The following is a 19,564-nucleotide window of genomic DNA, read 5'->3' on the forward strand; positions in this document are numbered from 1 at the left end:
GTGACTCAAGGTAATGGGTCCTCCCTCCTTGTTATTGTGATTATTGTTCAACTACATGCCCAAATAACATATCAAACTGGGCTTAATGTATAAATTTATTCATTCATAAACTTTAGACGTTGGTAGGAGTTCAACTACTGACTTCATTTTGACAAAAGACATTGTTATTCCTGAAATGTGAAAATATGGAATTGTTATAAAGAGACACAAAGCAAAATGCATAAACGTACAAATTCATGCATTTAACCCATCGAACTCTAATAAGCAGACAAATTTCCTAGATTTTGGATTCGAGGGAAAATTATTTGAATAAAGAAAAATTTAACACTAACAACACAACTCTGGTGCCATATGAACACACTGACACAGTAGAAGGCAGTATAAACAGATTCACTCTCATTTACACACGGTTTCATACAAAGTATTAAAAGGAGAAAATTTAAAAGTTGAATTAGCATGTAATCTCAAATGACCATAGCAAATTAATGATTTCAATAACTAATGGTTATAATGAAATGGGGAAAGGAAGAGAATACAGGAGAGGGGTTAGTTTGATTTGAAATCAACGGCTGTGATGATCTCTGCTCAATCTGCAAATCCCAAGAATGGTTGCAGAAGCACTTTCTCTGTTTGATACCATTCCGCTTTGGAGTCTCTTGAGAGAGTCAATAATGGCCGTCGATCTTGACTCTGGTTGACCAAGATTATGATCATCGTCGTCTATTTGATCACCAACACCGCTATCTATTCTTGCTCGCTTTAATGGTTTAAATGAAGCCATTGAAGTCCCTTCATCGTTGCTTAATCTGCCGGAGCCTAAATGAAAAGATGAACATCCAATCTCATCCTGCATTAGAAATCATCAAAATTTCAGAATAATTTCTAAATTAAATTAAAATTTCAATTAGATCCACCGATTTCTGCATCTCAACGACATCAAATTGAAGGAGAACATACGTCGGAATCAAGATCAGCATTATTTTCTCGCATCGGCTTTAACGTGGCCGCACCGGTACCATAACATCTACTCGACTCTTCACTGCTCGAAGAACTCGCCAACGGCGGTGACGGTGACGTAACCGACCATGGAACAACCTGATTCTCTCCATCCTCTTCATTACCTTCCTCTTCCTCGTCCTCCTCATCATCACTGTAATCTTCATCATCGCCATCGCCATCGCCATCTCCATCTCCATCTAAAAATTCATTTCCGCCATGGCTCTCTTCCCGATCCTCACAAATTTCAACTTTATTCCTATCATGCAAAGCAAAACAGGATTCACAGATAGAGACAGTAGGTCCAAGCTTAGGACCTGAGGCTTTCCACGGCGTCGGCGATTGGCAAACTTGACAAAGAAGGCTTCTATAATGCTTCGCAACAAGAAAGTTGGCGCGGTGAACCTTCTCGTCGCAGTCCCAACACAAGCAAGCTTGGTCCGATTCACAATACATTCTGGCTGCGCCACCGCAGAGCTCGCACCCTTTCATATTTTCTTAGTTCTACCTTTTTTTTTTTTTTTTTTTCTCTCTCTCTCTCTTTCACTTGGGGTTTTGGAAGAAGAAAAGAAAAAAATGAAGGAAGGAGGAAGATGTTCAGGTTGCAGGGATTTATGGAAACAACCCTAGTTTTGCGCATTTAATTACGTGATATTTTGTGTGCTTATGAGTGGTGGGCTTTGAGTCCTGAGACGGAAGAAGGTGTTTTTCGGAATTTCGCTTTGCCTTTTACCGGCTGGCTGCTTTAACTTTTACCCTCTACCAAACAACTCTTGCTTTTATAAATCGAAATTGCTAATCACTTATTTTTAATCCACTAATTATCTGCCACCTGCCTATCCATATATTTTTTTTCCTTTTTTTGATAATAATTATATTTGAAATTGATAGATTTCTTATCTTTTAGTTACCAAATCCAAATGCATATGTAAATAGTTAAATCCCTAAAGCTTTACTAAATAGTTATTAATAATAATATTTTTCTTAATTTATTTTAGAATCACAAAATTTTAAGGATGAAACACCCTCAAGTTTATATAAAAATGAAATTATCAGCATAAACAAATAATAATCACAAATGTTTCTAGTGTAATTTTATAATTTAGTGATTGATAAACTTATTCTTATACAAAATCGAAGTTATAATCATTAAACTAAAATTAAAAATAGTAGCCAATATTTAATTAAATTAAACAAATGAAAATTCAAATACCAACAATATACTTTTCAAATGTAAAATTAATGCTATGTTTGGGAAGAAGGATGAAGTACAAGTGAAACTGAGATTCTTCTATATTTTCGCCCAAATCAAATAAAAGATTTTAATAATTTAAAAAATTTTTACCGTATGTTTTCTATCCACCATGTTTTACAACCATATAAACAAAGCATAAAAAATACGTATTTGGTGAATTTTTTTACATTAGAAAATAATAGTAAAGCATCTACTATATGTGGTTATTTTGATTTTGATAAGAAATATATCAAACCATAAAATGCATTTTAATAATTGCATATTTAGAATGTATATTAATTGCTCATATACCAACCGATAACTTGATTATTGCATTATCATTATTAAATTTGTTGGACATATAGATGGTATATGTGAGATCTTTTCTTAACGGCTAGTAATCTGATTTTTTTTCATTTATGGAGTTAATTATAATTGCGGTCATTTTTTCGCCACGTGTCCCACGGATTATGGAGCCAATGCCGTCTGGGTGTAGAAGGTGATTTACATGCTTGGTTTGGCGAGCGAGATATTTATCTAGGATTTGAAGTGATTATGGGTCAGTAGCCCTGTTGGAGGCGGCAGATTCCAATCTATCCTACGTGGACAAATTTGGTCCACTATAGGGATTAAGCCCATGTGATGACCACATGACTTTTCGTTGCTGTCTTACGTGTCATGCGGGACCCTATTGTACCATTTATCCATGCCTCGGCTCTGCTTTCCCTATCTTTTCCATTGATAAGCTTCACTTCAAAATAATAACAAATTATTATTAATAATATAATAATCCAAAATAGTTTGGATTAGTTGAGTAATTGGTTGAAGGGCAGGAAATCTCGGCTTGGTGATTACAGGATCGTCGGATGGTATACATTGTTAATGTTAGGTATTCAAAAATTAAATTTTAAAACCAATATTTCTTTTATAAAAATTTTTCTGTCTATATATATTTATATATATTAAATTAGAATTACATAATATTAAGCATTAGTCTCAATGGATCGACTATATAAATTCTTTATTTTATTATTTTAAAATAATTTCTCCAGCGTGATTTTACTTGTTTTTTTTATTATACTATTCTAACCAGTATTACACAATAAGGCTTTGAAAACGGTTGATAAAGCATAGACTCGGGGATAATATAAAGGTATCAGAAAATTAATATTTGGACTTATGTCTAATAGATCTATAATAAAATAAAACAGTTGAGATTTCGATTTTTAAACTCTGTATGTTTATACGATGAATATCATGAAATAACAATTGATTATTTTAGTGAAATAATTTCCTTTTTATAGCTATTTTTCTTAGTTGTAAAAATCATCTGTGAAAGAAATAATAATTAAAAAAAAAAAGCCAAGTAAAAGAATGGGAAGGCCGAAGGCGTCATTTTGGTGATGGGATTAGAATTAATAGGATTTACGATTTAGGCGTCATTCATTAAATTTTAAATTAATATTAAAATAATCAATGACGATTATAACCCTAAAAATTCTAGACGGGCCAGCCGCGCATGATGGTGACGAATCTTTTAGTATAAAATTATGCGTGCTGGCAGAGAGGCCCCAGCAGCAGAAGGAAGGTATGGGCAGGGCATGATTTTATAGGACGTGGTTGATGGTCGTGGTGCAACCCGCTGCCATCAACCTCTCTCGTGAAGTCATTTTGATGCCGTTTAGATAAATGTATTGTATATACAAAGAATTTATTTTTAATATTTTTCTTTCTTTGTCTGTCGGATTATCTCAAGTTAGCTTTCATAAGTGCATGAAATAAATATAACTTGGCATTTTTTGGAGAAATACTTGCAACTTTAAATTTCTACCGCATGTAAAGTTGGTTCTAGATTTTATCTTATAAGACATAAAATTTGAGTTTATGATAAATTTATATAATTTTATTAAAAATAATTATAGAACATTAGATTTTTATAATTTGAAAGTATTTTTAAAATAGTTTTAAAAATAAGGCTTGTTTTTTAAAAAGAAAGACTCTTTTTTTTCTTAATCCGCAGATTTAAATTTGAATTTTAAATATAAAATTATTTTAAATACTTGGGTGAAGTGATTTATTTTCTTTTAAATTAATCGAACTTCTTCTAGATATTGAATGATTTTAATATAAAAAAAAAAAAGTTCATAACTTTTGAAAATTTATAGATAAAATGGAAAGTGTAAGGTAGTGTAACACTGACTTATTTACATTCGGTTTTTAATGAAAAATAAAAATACTTAAATTCAATTAAAAATATATTTTTAATTAGTTTGGGGGTTGTTAAATCTTTCCTAAAAATGAAAAAACAATAAAAAGAAGTAATACGGTGAGGTGGCAAGAATCACGTGAAATATCCTAGGTGGCAAATGGAGGTGGAGGGAAATGAAGGTTGCTTTTTGGTTGATTGGAGCCACTAATGTGCGAATATGTGGAAGAAAGAGAAATGATTGTGTGGTGCAACACATAGAAAAGATATATTATAAATTATAAAAAGGTTCTCTGCACCAAGACTTTCTCTTTCCTGTATCAGATAATCAGGATAATGAAGGTAGATAGAATAGAGGGCGACTGCTCATGGGCTAAAGCCTATGGTGATGCGGTGCGGGTCCCCACACTCTAATCCAGTATCATTTATCAACACGCGTTCGTCCCTCCTCAGACTTATTAAAGTTATATATGATGAGAATGATAATTCAAATTGTGCTTCTATTACTTTCCATTTCAAACGACCAAAATTAGGGCCTTTTTCTCCTTCAAATTATGAATATACGGTTCTCATTATGATTGATTATAATATGGAAAAACACAAATCGTTTCTATTGATAATTTTTAAAATATTTGTTTTATATTTTACCCCTATTTTTCTAAATATTTTCTTAAAAAAATTGTTAATTTCTCATTTATTCCACTTGTTAAATAGTTTTATTTAAAGATGTCAAAATAAGTTATGATATGAGATACGATTCATCTAACATGAAATAAGTGATTTAAAATTGAGTCTAAATAAATTCATGTAATAAACGAGCGATTCATTGTGATATGAATCTAAACAGGTCGAGTTACAAATTGGCTCGTTTAGCTTGTTTAACTCATTTATTTAAGGGTAAAAAGGTAGCTTCATATATAATATATATACCAAGCTGGTTAAATATATTGAATATTTTAATCCATATACTACTCATTTAATTAAACTGATTGAACTTTTTCTGATTCGTATATAATTCATTTAATTAAATCTGCTATACGCATCGTTTCCACGTCACTTACTTAATTTTCATATTATAATACGATTACTTAATGAATTGTGTTTGTTAACTTTAATCATATTGCGTATTAGATGAACTCATATCAAACACAACACGCTAACCCATTTTGATATCCTAATTTTATTCAATTACATTACTACTCTTAACTCTGATTTGCCTTGAACCAAAAAAGAAAAAAAAAAAAAAAAAGCAACTGTATTAATCCAGTTAATAAAGATGGGTGTTTCCTCTCTTATCGAATAGGTTAAATTATGTTGAAGAACTGTTTAAAATTATTTGAAAAAGAAAAATTCTACATGCACTATGTCAATTTAAGAGAGTATTGTCAAAACCATCTGAGAGGAAAGTATATTTTGATAGGCGTAAATCGATCCAAGAATTCTCTTTAATCTTTATGGTAAGAACTAAAAGATAAAAAAATAAAAAATAGAAAAACATATAAAAGAAATCTTTATATATAGTGAAAGAGTTGATTGGCCCATTATGCGGGTGGACATGGTGGCCCAAACTGCTCCTATGCTCATAAACTGGGGGCCCAGAGAGGCAGTCTCTATCCTTTTATACTTGCTAAATTTTACCATCTTCTATGTCAGGGACATGATCATGAATATCTTGTATTTAAATTTGGATGATTGGACCTTTTTAGGATCAAATGACTAAGGTTTATTTAATCAAATTTTTCATAACGGTTTATTTTTAGCACATTAAAATTTTTTTAAAAGAAACTATTTATAGAGTTGAAATGTAAATTTCTTATATTACAGGTAAAAAAATTAACTATTGAAATTACTAATCAAAAATACAAGCAGCACCGGAATAATCTATCATGATTATACTTTGAGAAAAACTTATTAAAAAAAACTTAATGAAGGAAATAAAAAAAGGAGATTATTAGATAATCTTATCTAAAATATGAAGGAATTTTTATTCTTGATGATACCAATTATTTCTCAAGTCTCAACTACCAAAAGTAACAATATTAGATAAACTAAAATATGTTTATTATTTTTTAAGAGCATCCTCCCCTGAGACATACCTAAATGCTAAGATCATTAAGCACAGTGATGTTAGGTAAGGGTGTTTTTTTTTTTTTTTCCTTATAAACCACTGGTATTCGAACCCTATCATCAGGGATTGCCTAATCTAATTTAAAGCTTATTCACAGTTAAGGCTCATCGTCACTGCAAGTGCATTTAGTGGAGATCAAATTCGAGAGCTCTTTCCACATGTCTAGCATGTGTTACCAATTGAGCCACAATCTGTATATTAGATAAGGATGTTTGACAAGATTTATCACAAGAAATAAAAAAAAGAAAAAAAAAAAAACAAAATACTATAGCTTTAAAGAGTTATAAGTATCAATTGAGACATTACATATCGCAGCACTTAAGTCACACCCAAAGCTATCAATAAATGGAACTTAAGTATCGATTATGACTGCCTAATCTCCAAAACTAAATGCAATTCACTGCAACTAACAAAAAAGTGAACAAGAAAGAAGATACTAGTTATAATAGCTAGTTTATTCAATTTTAAAAATGAAGCCAAGTTTACGAGTACTTCTTGAGGTACATTCTTCAGCAACTTCAGAAAAATTTTGCAATGGAACCCATAGATAATTGGATTAGCAGTCATGTCTACTGCAATTCTGATTGAATTTTATTTATAAGGTTAAAGATTTAAAAATTAGAGTTTGAGAGCGATATATTATTTTAAACATCATTTCCACCCGGAGCGTGGGAACACGGCGGACTTTTGAGGGAGCAAAATTATTTGAAGGGACATTTGGGAGAGACCATGCTGTGAGATTAAACAAAAAGAGACAATTTTGAGACTACAAATTTAGAAAGAAAGTCTTTTTTTGGGGACATGGCCCACTCTAGCCCTTGAGAAGGTCCACCATTAGAGACACGTGTAACAAAAGAGCGAGAGAAATTTTCTGATGGAAATTCAAGAGTTCTATCAATGGATATGGTTGATTATATATATATATATATATATATATTTGAACTTCGTATGATTATATTAAATGAAAGAAAAAATTCATACTGTGATATGTAAATAACTTATAATAGCATATGTTTAGCGGAAATTTTTTATACATATATATATTTTGGAGCCTTCATCAAGTAGGCTAACAGTTTTTTTCTTTTTCTTTTTCTTTTTTTAAATTTCAACAAAACTCTTTAAGAATTATTAAGTTTTCAATAAGATAAATAAACAAGTTGGTAATGAGAATAAGTCGATCAGAATCAATTAAACATAAATATCCATCTTTAAACTAATAATTATTCTAATATTTTAAATTTATTACTCTTTGTTGTTATATTACATGCTTATTTTTTTTTTAAGAGGAAACAAGTTAAATTAAATTATTGGATTGCATGTAAGTAATTCTTAAGAAATTATAATAGGGATTTAGATTTCTTTTAATTTTTTTGTTAAAAAATTTAAAAAATTGCAGCCAAAATGTCTGTTTAGAATCAGAATCAAAACTAGGAGGTTTACTATCTCGATTTCAATTCTTATAAAATCAAAAACTTTCTGAATTGATTGCCATTTTGGTCCATTATGATTCAAGATTTGTTTGATTTAATTGTTTGTGTTAGCTAAATAGATGATGATATGGTTACTAATAACTTATATGGCTGTTATTGATAGCTGTTAGCCATTGAATGATAATTGTTTGGTAAAATTAGAGTGTGTTTATGTACAGATTGAGGTGAATATATCATAAATTTTTTATTTTAAAATATTAATTAAATTTAAAATAATTATAAAATAAAATGATCTCGCAAAAATATTAAATTGAAAAAAAAAAAGAAGTTTTGATGATCTTGTTCTACGATATTGACTTTCATAAGTTGTTAGTTAAATGATACGAGATTAATGTTTCATAATCCACCACTTCAACCTTATACATTAGTATACACACTATACTATAAATAAAAGAGATAGCACCTATGGATCATGACTTAGTTAGTAATGAAGGTTGGACATGTGGAAAGAATTTTCGGGTTCAATCCTCATTAGAGTCGAAATTAGGAGAAATTTTTAGGTGGACTCGGCTTTATTTCAAAGTGGGTCTATAGTTGACGTGATAAACACACCTGTTATCATGCATGCTAATTCAAGTTTCTAAATCTATATGTTTAAATAATTATTTTTTCCATAATAATATTTATGATTATTCGTTAAATGAAAGATTTTTATTAATATCTTAATGAGTTAAGAATAAAAGATGATAGAATAATTTTTGTTGACTTAATTTTTAAAATGTGTATTTTGTCAAACCATGCAAACAAAAAGAACTGTAGAAAGTACTATTTTTTTTAATGATCATACATTAAATGCATTCTAACTTCGTTTTAACTTTTCTTTTTTTTTTTTTATCTCTTTTCCTCGATGGTTTCTAACTCGTTGTACTTGCCTGCTAAATAATAGGTTTAAAAACAACGATTGCACATTAATCACAAATGACAAGTTCGTCTTGATCTTCTTGATTGTACTAAGTGTAGAAGTTCAGGATCAGGACAGTAAAATGGAGCCGTGTATGCATGTCAGTAACCAAATCAATTATCAAGTCCTTTGGTTGTTAAGTTAGGTGAAAATTGTGCCCGTGAATGGACAATACTAATAATTCTTTTATGGCTATTTTGTACGCACGTTATTTATGAGGTAATTTCCTAGAAGCTGCATTCCCACTCCTAATCATTAATTTTTCGCAAGAGACGGGAGAAAAGGTCACCTTAACTTCATTTATGTGCTAAAAACAATATAACTCCTGCATGGCTTTCTTCTCTCACAGTTGAGCTCGCACTCTCTATCTCATTTTACATGCTTGAACAGGAACTCAGTGTAACATTAGGTGACCCTTTCCCCCTGATTTTGCAGAGAGACCATTTTTATAGGTCGCATCTATGACTTCCAGGTCACTATTGAAGTAATTTTACCGTTATATTAAAGTTACAGTAATATTAAAACAAAAATATACTGGAAGTTTGATTAATTTCATAGCACGATAAGCGTAGATACATACACATATTTATAGGCAAAGTTTATTTCATTCAAATTACATGATTAAACAGAAAAGAAATAACAGGAATTGGAAGAGTAAACATAATAATTGTTGCTTTTAAAATGGATACGTTTCGCTTACAATATCATAGTCGTAATCCATCCACTGTTTAGGTCCAAGCACCATTCCAGGACTCAATCTGAACATGAGAATGCAAAATTCCATTTGATTAATAGCTCCGTCACCATCCAAATCACCTTCCATTAACATGCAAACAAGCTCATCATCTCTTAAATCCTGCAAACCCAACAAAATACTGTTTCTTTTCAAGCTTTCAAAAGTGATCAATCCTTTCTCACCATCCATTAGCAAGCGAAACCCATTGCATAATTCCATAATAAATCCTTCAGCTCCTAGTCGCTCCATCATTGATGGAAAGTAGTCTTCAAAATCAAATCCATGATGATCGAAAGCCATTGAAATCGAAGCTCGGAAAAAAAAGTAATAAAAAGAAGATGATTAGCGAGTAGACTTGGTAACTTTAAGGTAATGGAAGTGAACAGTGAAGGCTGAGAGGTATATGAGCAAAGAAGAATGGCTAAAATGGAAGAAAAGAGAGGGGATTTATAGAAGAGGAGGAAGGAGAGCAAGACAGAAACAGGTTTTCGAGGAAAGAGTGGCCATTGAAGCCAAGTATAACTAGGGTACAAAAAATTAAAAAAATAAAAAATAAGGGAGAAGATAAAGTTTTATTGTTAGTTGTGAGTATGAGGTTTCCTGTAGATTTCTTTTGTTTGCTTGATTACGTGAAAGCCCTTCTTCCTGGAAGCTGCTGCATGGGATCTCAAGATCTATCTATTTTCTGTTCATAGCTACTTTAACTAGGTTTTTTCTTTTAATAATTTTAAATTAAACTAGACTTTGCTTAAAACACAATTAATTTATATAAAAAGTTATTAACATGTGCATTACATTTTCCTTACTGTCTCATCATTATCGTTTATTTACTATATATGTACTATAAATCATTTTCTTGGCTGGAGTAAAGGCAAACTATTTAGAATTAAGTGATTAAAGGAAAATGAAATTTTAGTTATAAATGTTAATTCTGCTCGTGTTGTATCAGACCACAGCGAGATTTTCTTCATTCACAAAAATTGAATACTCGACCTTTTAAAAAATTTAGGTCTTTCTCACTCAAATTAATCCCCATTAAAATTGATATACTTTTTTTTAGTTTAATCAATAGTTGTAAATTCAACATTGATTAAAATAGTTAACTAATTTAATTAATAATTAGTGATCTCTTGAAGTTATAATAAGAAACTTTAATAAGAAAACCAAATACTTCAATTTTGGAAAGTTAATAAAATTTAAATAGGATTGTCAAGACCACATATAATGTGGCAATTGGTTTTAGTTCTGAAATGGGATTTTCAAATTTCATAATCGAAAGACATGACTGAAGTAACAATTCAACCCTTTGCTATATATATATATATATATATATATAAATATGTGGCCCTAAACAAGTTCCAAAAGTTTATCATGTAGAGAGATCCATCTTCCGTATAAATAATACAACTAGATCGCAATCAGTGCACTAGATACATTCCAAAATGTGGAGCCCTATAAATACAAGTTTTCATTAGTCGCTTTAAGACAATGCATTAGTGTTTTTATTAGTGACTTTGGGCTTACCTGTATGATGCCCTTGGTGTCCTTCAATGTCCGGACTGTGTACCTCTTTAGAGGGTGAAATGAAAAGGAGATGAAGCTGATACGGCCGATGGATTGATCGATCAACAGTGTAGAGTCTAATAATTAAGTTAGTTTGATTAAGACATGCAAATTCAAAGTGAAACCTCTTTTTTTTTTTTTAGTTAATTTGTTGCACAGCTCCAACATAATGGAAATTTCAATGCAGTTTCCTTACTCACTTTCTTTATGTACACTTGTTATTAGAACATGGCTTTTTATCTCCTCCAATAGTTAGAATACATATATATCGCAGCAAGGTATCAACTGTATGTGATGTTTTCTTTATAACGAAATAGAAATCGGTTCCTCTGTTCTTGACTGGAAAAATAAGTAATTCTGCTTGAATTGTTTTAAGAAATGAAGAGAAGGTGATAGCAGCTTCAGAGATGGGAATAAAAATCTTGTAGATATTATAGTCAGCTTCAGAGAAGGTGATAAGAAATGGTACCAACTTATTAGACATTTCGAGCACCACATAGGATGACGAGATGAAAATAGTACAGTTAGCCTTACTCATAGATATTACATATATAATCAGATGTCTTGGATTTAAGTCCTAGTTATGAAACATCTTTAACTTTGATATGAAAGGTTTTATTTCTTTATAGGTTTATTTAGCGTGAATCCAAATTAGTTGGATCAGTGATTTCAAATACCCGACGATTTCTTTAAAAAGCAAAAAAACTATAAGAAATGGCTTAAAGGGACAAGATACACTTTCAACGGATGATCTCTATAAAATTAACTGTTCAATTTTTTTTTTCTTTAAATCTAATGGAGATGGGAGAGGTATTCGCAAATCCCAAAACGAGAATAGTCTGATGGAAGTGTTCATGGTATAATAAAAATATAAAAAACTATGTTTTGATGTGATATTCTGATTTTAATATGTATATATATATACACACACAATCTCGTTGATAAGTGTAAAAATAGGAGTGTAATATCAATTAGGTAAAATGTAAACGTGGAAGTCTCTCTTACGTAAAGTACTATTAATGGCAAAGTAATGAAATTCAAATTTCAACAAGTCCTGCACTTGATAAGGGGCTGCAATAAATCATTAATTACACTCTTATAGTTACCGGTTAATATATCAAATTCATTTATGGATCATCTTTGATTAACACATATAAAATTATTAGAAATCGGTCAATTTATATGTTTTGAGTGTGAAGTTCCTTTGAATACTGGAGAGAGAAAGCTTTGCACTCCTTTGTGGGTCTGCCCGCTGCAAATTCGGATTATAATCTAGACAGTGGGCTTGGTTCATTGAATGATTAAAACTAAAAATAAAATAAAATAAAATCTTTAATTATATTCTTATAATTACTAGTTAATATATCCAATTGATTTATGGATCATCTTTGATTAATACATATAGAAATTATTAGAATTCGGTAAATTTATATGCAGTAACAATAAGTTTTTTCCTTCTTTCCAAAAAAAAAAAAAAAGAAAAAAGGAAAAAATTTTCCCTCGGACCTTTATATATAAGAATTGATATCTTTGTCGCATTGATTAAGTATATTGCAGAATATTATTTCTTGAGTCTTCTCCAATAAAATCAAATTTCAGTTAAGGAGAAAGCGAAGTTTCTATCGTTATCTAATCATCTATCCCATTGATTACGTTTATGAGATTAAGTTTTGAAAGATTGAACAACTAATAATTATTCATTTTGAAGTATTTTTCTAATCAAGTTTAATCCAATAATTTATTAATTTTGCATTGAATAAAATTGAAGAGTCAAAAATATTATTTAGTTCTAGGGTTTGAATTAAATTCTTTCGAATGCTTAGAATAATTAAATTTTATACCAAATCCTAATGCATACAGTTTCGAATGAGGTTAAGATCATTCAATGATTAAGTTTTTTTTGAAAATTTTTTTACTTTGAATCAGTTGAGTTACTAAGTTAATCATTAATATATTATTTCAATATTTAATACATAAAAGGTAATGGAAATGGACCATGGGAGCTCAACATAATATTAGGTTATGAGGAAATAAGGCTAACTCACAGTAAATATCCATATGTGTAATAGGTACAATGCATAATAAACATTATCAATTTACAATTATACGTAATAATATCCAATTCTTTTAAAAAAATATTCTTAACAGTGTTTCAATTAATTACTCTCTTTGTCTTGAAATATAAGTCGTTTAAGGTATTTGCAGAAGGATCAAGAAAACAATTAATTTTCCTATATTATAACAAAACTAATGTAATTTGACCAAATTATCAGATATCTCAAAACTAATAGTTACTTATAAAAGTATTTATTTACGATACTTAGTTGACATTCAATACATCATGTTTAATAGAAAGACGGATATTCCTTATTATTATCAAACAACCATGAAAAGATTCAATAAAAGACAGAAATAAATCCACTATCTTCATTTATTACACATTAAAATACTCAAAAAGACTTATATTTTGAGATAAAATAATCACTCAAAAACGTTTGGGACAGAGGAGTATAACTCTAGCTAAAACCTAGCTTTTAGCTAGAATTAGTTGGAATTTGAAATTTGAAATTGAATGTGATGTTACAGTATATAACACTTTTATCAAATCTCTCCCTCAAGTACTCATAAAGCAAATTTTTTACATGTACTTCTATCATTTGTAATCGTTTTGTAGATCAAAAAGATCTCCACTGGCCTTCACAGTTATATATAGATTCTTCGTGGTTAATCTGTTTGGGTAATTTGTTTCAATTTCCAATAACCATATGAAATTTATTTTCTGGTTTTACTGATTCATTTGAATTACTTTACCTTTAACTTGTTTGATATTATATTTCATGTTCGTTATTGAGAAGTTATATGGCTTTTCTTTCGATGTTTGATGTGTATTTCTGCAGGACATTCAGGGCTCAGGTATCGTAAAATCTCTAGCAAAAACAGGTTGTAGCAATTATTTTTTTTTATAAATATTTATTTTTATATGTATAATAAAAAAATATATTTATAAATAATAAAATAATTATTAAAAGTAATAATAAAAAAATTTAGAAACTAACTCTTGACAAGTCTAAACATGAGTTTAAACTGGAACATTTATTGAGATTAAATTTAAACTTAAACTCGAGTTAATTTAATTTAAATTTTAAACAAGCCAAATTTAAATTGAGCTCGAGTTTAATATTTTTTTAAACGAGTCAAGTTAGAGTTTTAAAATGCGAGTTCGAATCCAACTCGAATTTTTATTAATGTTTCACACATTAAACTTCAATAATTTGACTCGATTGGTTTACACCTCTACGATATGGATACAGTCATTTTGAAAAATCCAAATCATTTTGGATTTTCAACGAAATAGAATGATGAAAATTTATCTTTGCAAGTTGGTACGATGTTATTCAAGATTCCGTATGCCGTTATCACAATAATTATAATTTGGTAGGCAAAGAAAAATTTACAGCAATTGAGTAGTAAATTTTAGATAAGGCACAAAAATAACATATTGTCCACGAGCAATCATGTAAGGTATAGTAATATTTGAAACTTTTCCAATTTTGATATTGTCTCTTCCAATTAATAATATCAAATATCATAATTGCATTTTGACTGCCTTTGGTTACAGAAAGACGTGTTTTTTTGATAGAGATCCAAAAATAATTTGCATTGTTGAGCTAACTTTGTACTCTCTTTTGATCTTGTACACAAGTTCAAGAACGTGTATTTATTAGTTTAAGTGATTTGAACTATAAGTTTCTTGTTAATTAGTTTTCTTTAGAGAAAATGTTTTTAGACTTTAAAATTCTAAAGTAGTTTGTAATGTTTAATAAATAAAATGGAGAAAATAATATTTCAAAGCCAATTAATTATTAATTTAATTAAAATAAAATGCCTAAAGTTATTTGAGTTCTTAAGGTCTAATTTGAGGTGTGTATAGTCCATTTATGGCTACAACAATAGGAATATTATTTCTCGTCATTCATCAAATCAGTGAAAACTATTGTAGTTGAGAGGACTCAAACTTAAGACTTTTCATTTCTCGTATAAGTGAGAATACGAACCAGATCACGTCTAATTGGCTCAACCATATATATTTTAGTAAATTGATTGAATTTTATTATTGGCAAACAATTTTTATGGGTGTTTTTTTTTTTAACTTTTTACCAATATGATTCATTAATTAACCACATATCCATAATTTAGTTAATATTAATAAATTTAAACTTAAAGCTCACCAATAAAAAAATTAATGCTGATCATTTGCTATTAATTATAAATATTATTGTAAAAGAAATTACTATTGAAAATCGAAAATATTATAAGAAATATCTATCAATTAACATTCTTAATTGCTGAATTTATAAATTGAAAGTATTACATTAAACCATTTTAAATTATATCAACATATCGACTTAGGTTTTTTAATTTTTTGGTTCAAAACCAAAAGAATTAGTAACTCGGTTTTCTGGTCTAATTTGCTCACCCTTATAATTAGTTGAATCGAATCAACCCAATAAAAATGAAAATCAAATTATATTTTTTAAACTGAATCGAATCTGAATTATTTTGGTTTTGGTTCTATTTGGTTTTTGACAAATTTAATTTATTTTCTGCAACTGAACCAAAAATCGCAAAATAAAAGTTATCTAAAGTACCGAACCAAACTGTTCAATCTAAATAACAAAACCGAAAAATTGAACTAAGTTTATTCAATTCAAATTTTCAATTTCCTTCCTTCCATTTTATGGTCTCTTTAAACCAAACACAAACTAAATCATATGAAGCTTTGTTTGTCTTGAACATTATTGATTGAATTATTAAAGAAAAATTAATATTGATTAAATATATTTAAAATTTATATTTAAAATTTGGTAAGGAAAGGTTTTCTCCTTTGTAAATTTACTCCGGAAATCCAATTGATAAGAGCACTTTATCCCTTCGTGGATTTAGCCGGCGAATCCAAATTAACCAGGTAATGGACTAGAAAAACAAATAAAGGTGGGGCAGTGGAAAACAAAATAACAGATGGGTCTGGACCACCCTCGTCCCTTGGCATCATTAGAATATTAGAATTTAGAAGTGTCTTTCAGTAGGCTTCCTGGTTAGGAACCGAGACATTATTTAGCTCTAATAATTCAAAAAGGAAGCTCATGTCTGAACAGAATTTGCTGTTATCACTTATCAAGCTCACTTATATATGCAAAATGTAGTTTTATTTGATAAATAAAGAACCAAAATTAGATTTTATTGACATCTGGATTTATTGCTATACATCCTGTGCATTAAAATTGATATTATATGGGATTTGATGTATCTTTACATTCAGTTTAGATTGTAATAGCTATTAACCACCAGCTATCGGCTATGAGCAACTGCTATCAACTAGTATAAATTGTTAAACCCGACCAGCCATTCATATTAGCTTAAGTTTTGCGGTCCGATTAATAATGGACTACATACAAAAAAAGTAGCTAATAAATTGTCTGTGTCCTCCACAAATTGTCAACTGAGTTATGTCTCGAGAAGGAAGTTTCAAGCTGGTTTCCTTTAGACTATATCTTTACTGATGTTGTAGACTACTTTTTGAGCAACATAAACATTACTGGGGACATTTTAACAAACATCATGTGCGCATTACAATAGCTCTCAAAACTTTAATATTTTGCTGGAACTCAATTTGACAAACACAAGTTTCCTTCAATCCTTATAAAATCAGATAAGTTACTGCCAAAAATTAGTTGTGTCAAATCTATAAGTTTCTTCTTTGCTTAATTATTTGCAACAATTGAGTGTTGGAGGTCTTTGGTCAATCGGTTATTATCTTGAGGGAAATCAATTATTTGTTCCCTTAGTTATCAAAATTAATTATACTGTTTACTAAAATTATTGATTTGTGCTTGATATGGTGTTTGCTTTAGTTGATTTATGATAAGCTTTTGCAACGTCTAAGAGCATCTTTAATATTAATGTGAATTTCTCTTATTTACTTTCCACATTAGAAATATGGAAAGATTTTTTTTTTTTAAATGTTCTTCGATATTAATTTCTATTTGGTATATCCATTTGAGATGTCAAAAAAATAAATATACATCGTCTACCACAATCTTTTATTTCTAGAGAGTATCTCAAACAATGTGTTATGGACAATTATTGCTTTATAGTGATTAGTAGTATATTGAATTGTGGTCCCAGAAAAAAAAAAAAAAAAGAAAAGAAAAAAAGAGGATGGAAGATAATTTAAAAGAAGTGCATTAGAGAGAGATTGTTAAAATTCAACCTCTACATATAGACTTTCAACCACATTAACTTCACATCCTCTATTTTATATGATACATCATCTATAATCCACATAAGCATCGGAGATACTCTAAGTTTTACGTGTTTAGTAATTTTTTTAATTAACAGTTGATAGCTGATAGAAGTCCAATCACTTGCTAATTCCCTTATATACGTTTTGAAGCGATAATTCCCTCGTATACGTTTTGAAGCTTTTCTCATATCATGCTATCAGCTCTTAGGCGATTTGTATTTATATTATTTTTTAACTTCATTAACATCATAAAATAATTACTAATAATTTTTTAAAATTAATATTTTTTTATCATTTTGTTTGTAATTATTTAAAAATAATAATTTTCTATTATATTCAGTACGGTAATTTTAAATTTTAATAATAACTGCCACGAAAATTATATCAAATATTGATATTCATTAGCTAAACCAAACAGGCTTTGTGATTTAGTTCAATTAAACTATTTAATCCTTCCATCCAAAAGTGTTACTTTTGCCATTAAATGCAATACTAAATAATAATTCAATAGTAAATATAAGAAACTAAATAATAATATTATATTATACATCAACATAATCCTAATAGTAAGTGCATATAGGACCTTACAATAGATCTAAGTGCGAATCTTCATTCTCTAGTACTAAAAATTTAGTATTGTATTAGATGTGAAGGACCAAATAGTTAAATATTATATGATATTTAATAGTGAAATAATACTTTTAGACGAAAGAACTAAATAATTTAACTTGATTGAATTTTAGAGATAAATTATTGATTTTGCTAAACAATAGAGATGTGATAGCAATTTCCAATAATACTCAAGAATTGGATAGTTAATTATGCTTAACAAATTAAAAATCTCTTTGGATTTCCTTTGTTTTGGGCCTTCTTTTGGAGATGGGCTTATATTACTAGTGATAAGTGTATATAGAACTTGACAATAGATCTAAGTTCGAATCTTCATTATCTAATAATAAAAAATTAATATTGTGTTAGATGTGAATGACCAAATAGTTAAAATATTATAAAATATTTAATAGTGAAATAACACTTTTAAATGAAAAAACTAAATAATTTAATTCGGCTAAATCTCAGAGATAAATTATTGATTTTGCTAAACAATAGAGATGCGATAAATTAACGATCTCTTTGGATTTCCATTGTTATGGGCCTTCTTTTGTAGATGGGCTTTCCCTTTTTTTTTTCTTCTGGAGATGGGCTTGTACTGCTATTAATTAACATATTCTGTGTAATGATATATCAGTTTACCCATTAGATGAGTATTTCATTTCATTTCATTTTATTTTTCTTTTATCTTTTTTACGATAACTTTTCTTTATACCGAAAAAGGTTCCATATAATTCTAAGTTTATACTTAAAAAAAAAAAATCATATGTGCAATAAACCATTGTTGTTATATGTATACAAATTAAAAATGAGATTATTCAATACTCTAAAATTATATACTCACGTATAAAAACATTATTTCACTTCAAAGATAGATGATTACGATAAATTGAATCTACATACCATAGGATATGATGGTTTTAGGATAGATTAAACAAAATAAAAATGACTAAATACAAGATTTAATTCCTGAAATTTAACAAAAAGAAAAAATTTTATGACACTCTAAATTTTAAAATTGATCTTGTAACACCCTTTATATATCCTTTTGTAATAATCTCACACATAGTCAGAAACAATAAATTTTTAAGATTTTGGCTTTCATGTATAAAATATTGATTTCATATGTGATTAATATAACTTTTGAAATAATAATTTTCATATTTTTCAACTATCTAATAAATGTTTAATTAATCTAATTTTATAAGTTGAAGTGTTGAATATGTTAAAGTGAAAGTTGAGAATACCACGAGATATTTAGTCAAAAATACAGGAGTGAGTTTATATATTGAGTGTAACGCCCATATTTTTCTGTGTTTGAAATAGTAGTTTTACCGGTCTGTGAATAGTACCACCGGTCCGAGAGTCAATATTATTTTGGTCCGAAAAAATTACTA

General features: G+C 29.0%; 2 protein-coding genes across 2 annotated transcripts; both read right to left on the bottom strand.

The window, feature by feature from the left end:
* Window positions 1-375: 375 nt before the first annotated feature.
* On the bottom strand, window positions 376-1,623 carry BBX28 (B-box type zinc finger family protein). The gene is made up of 2 exons (XM_089724517.1): window positions 958-1,623; window positions 376-847 (listed from the first exon to the last, which is right to left on the bottom strand). Exons 1-2 carry the CDS (start codon window positions 1,486-1,488, stop codon window positions 563-565), a joined length of 816 nt encoding a protein of 271 aa, XP_089580643.1. The 5' UTR covers window positions 1,489-1,623; the 3' UTR covers window positions 376-562.
* Window positions 1,624-9,487: 7,864 nt separating this feature from the next.
* On the bottom strand, window positions 9,488-10,262 carry LOC149494995 (Calcium-binding EF-hand family protein). The gene has a single exon (XM_089723686.1). It carries the CDS (start codon window positions 9,989-9,991, stop codon window positions 9,632-9,634), a length of 360 nt encoding a protein of 119 aa, XP_089579812.1. The 5' UTR covers window positions 9,992-10,262; the 3' UTR covers window positions 9,488-9,631.
* Window positions 10,263-19,564: the final 9,302 nt, after the last annotated feature.

Source organism: Jatropha curcas, chromosome 7 (genome assembly GCF_041381405.1).
Source record: "Jatropha curcas cultivar XTBG-Jc1 chromosome 7, XTBG_Jcur_1.0, whole genome shotgun sequence".
Taxonomy (NCBI): Eukaryota; Viridiplantae; Streptophyta; class Magnoliopsida; order Malpighiales; family Euphorbiaceae; genus Jatropha; species Jatropha curcas.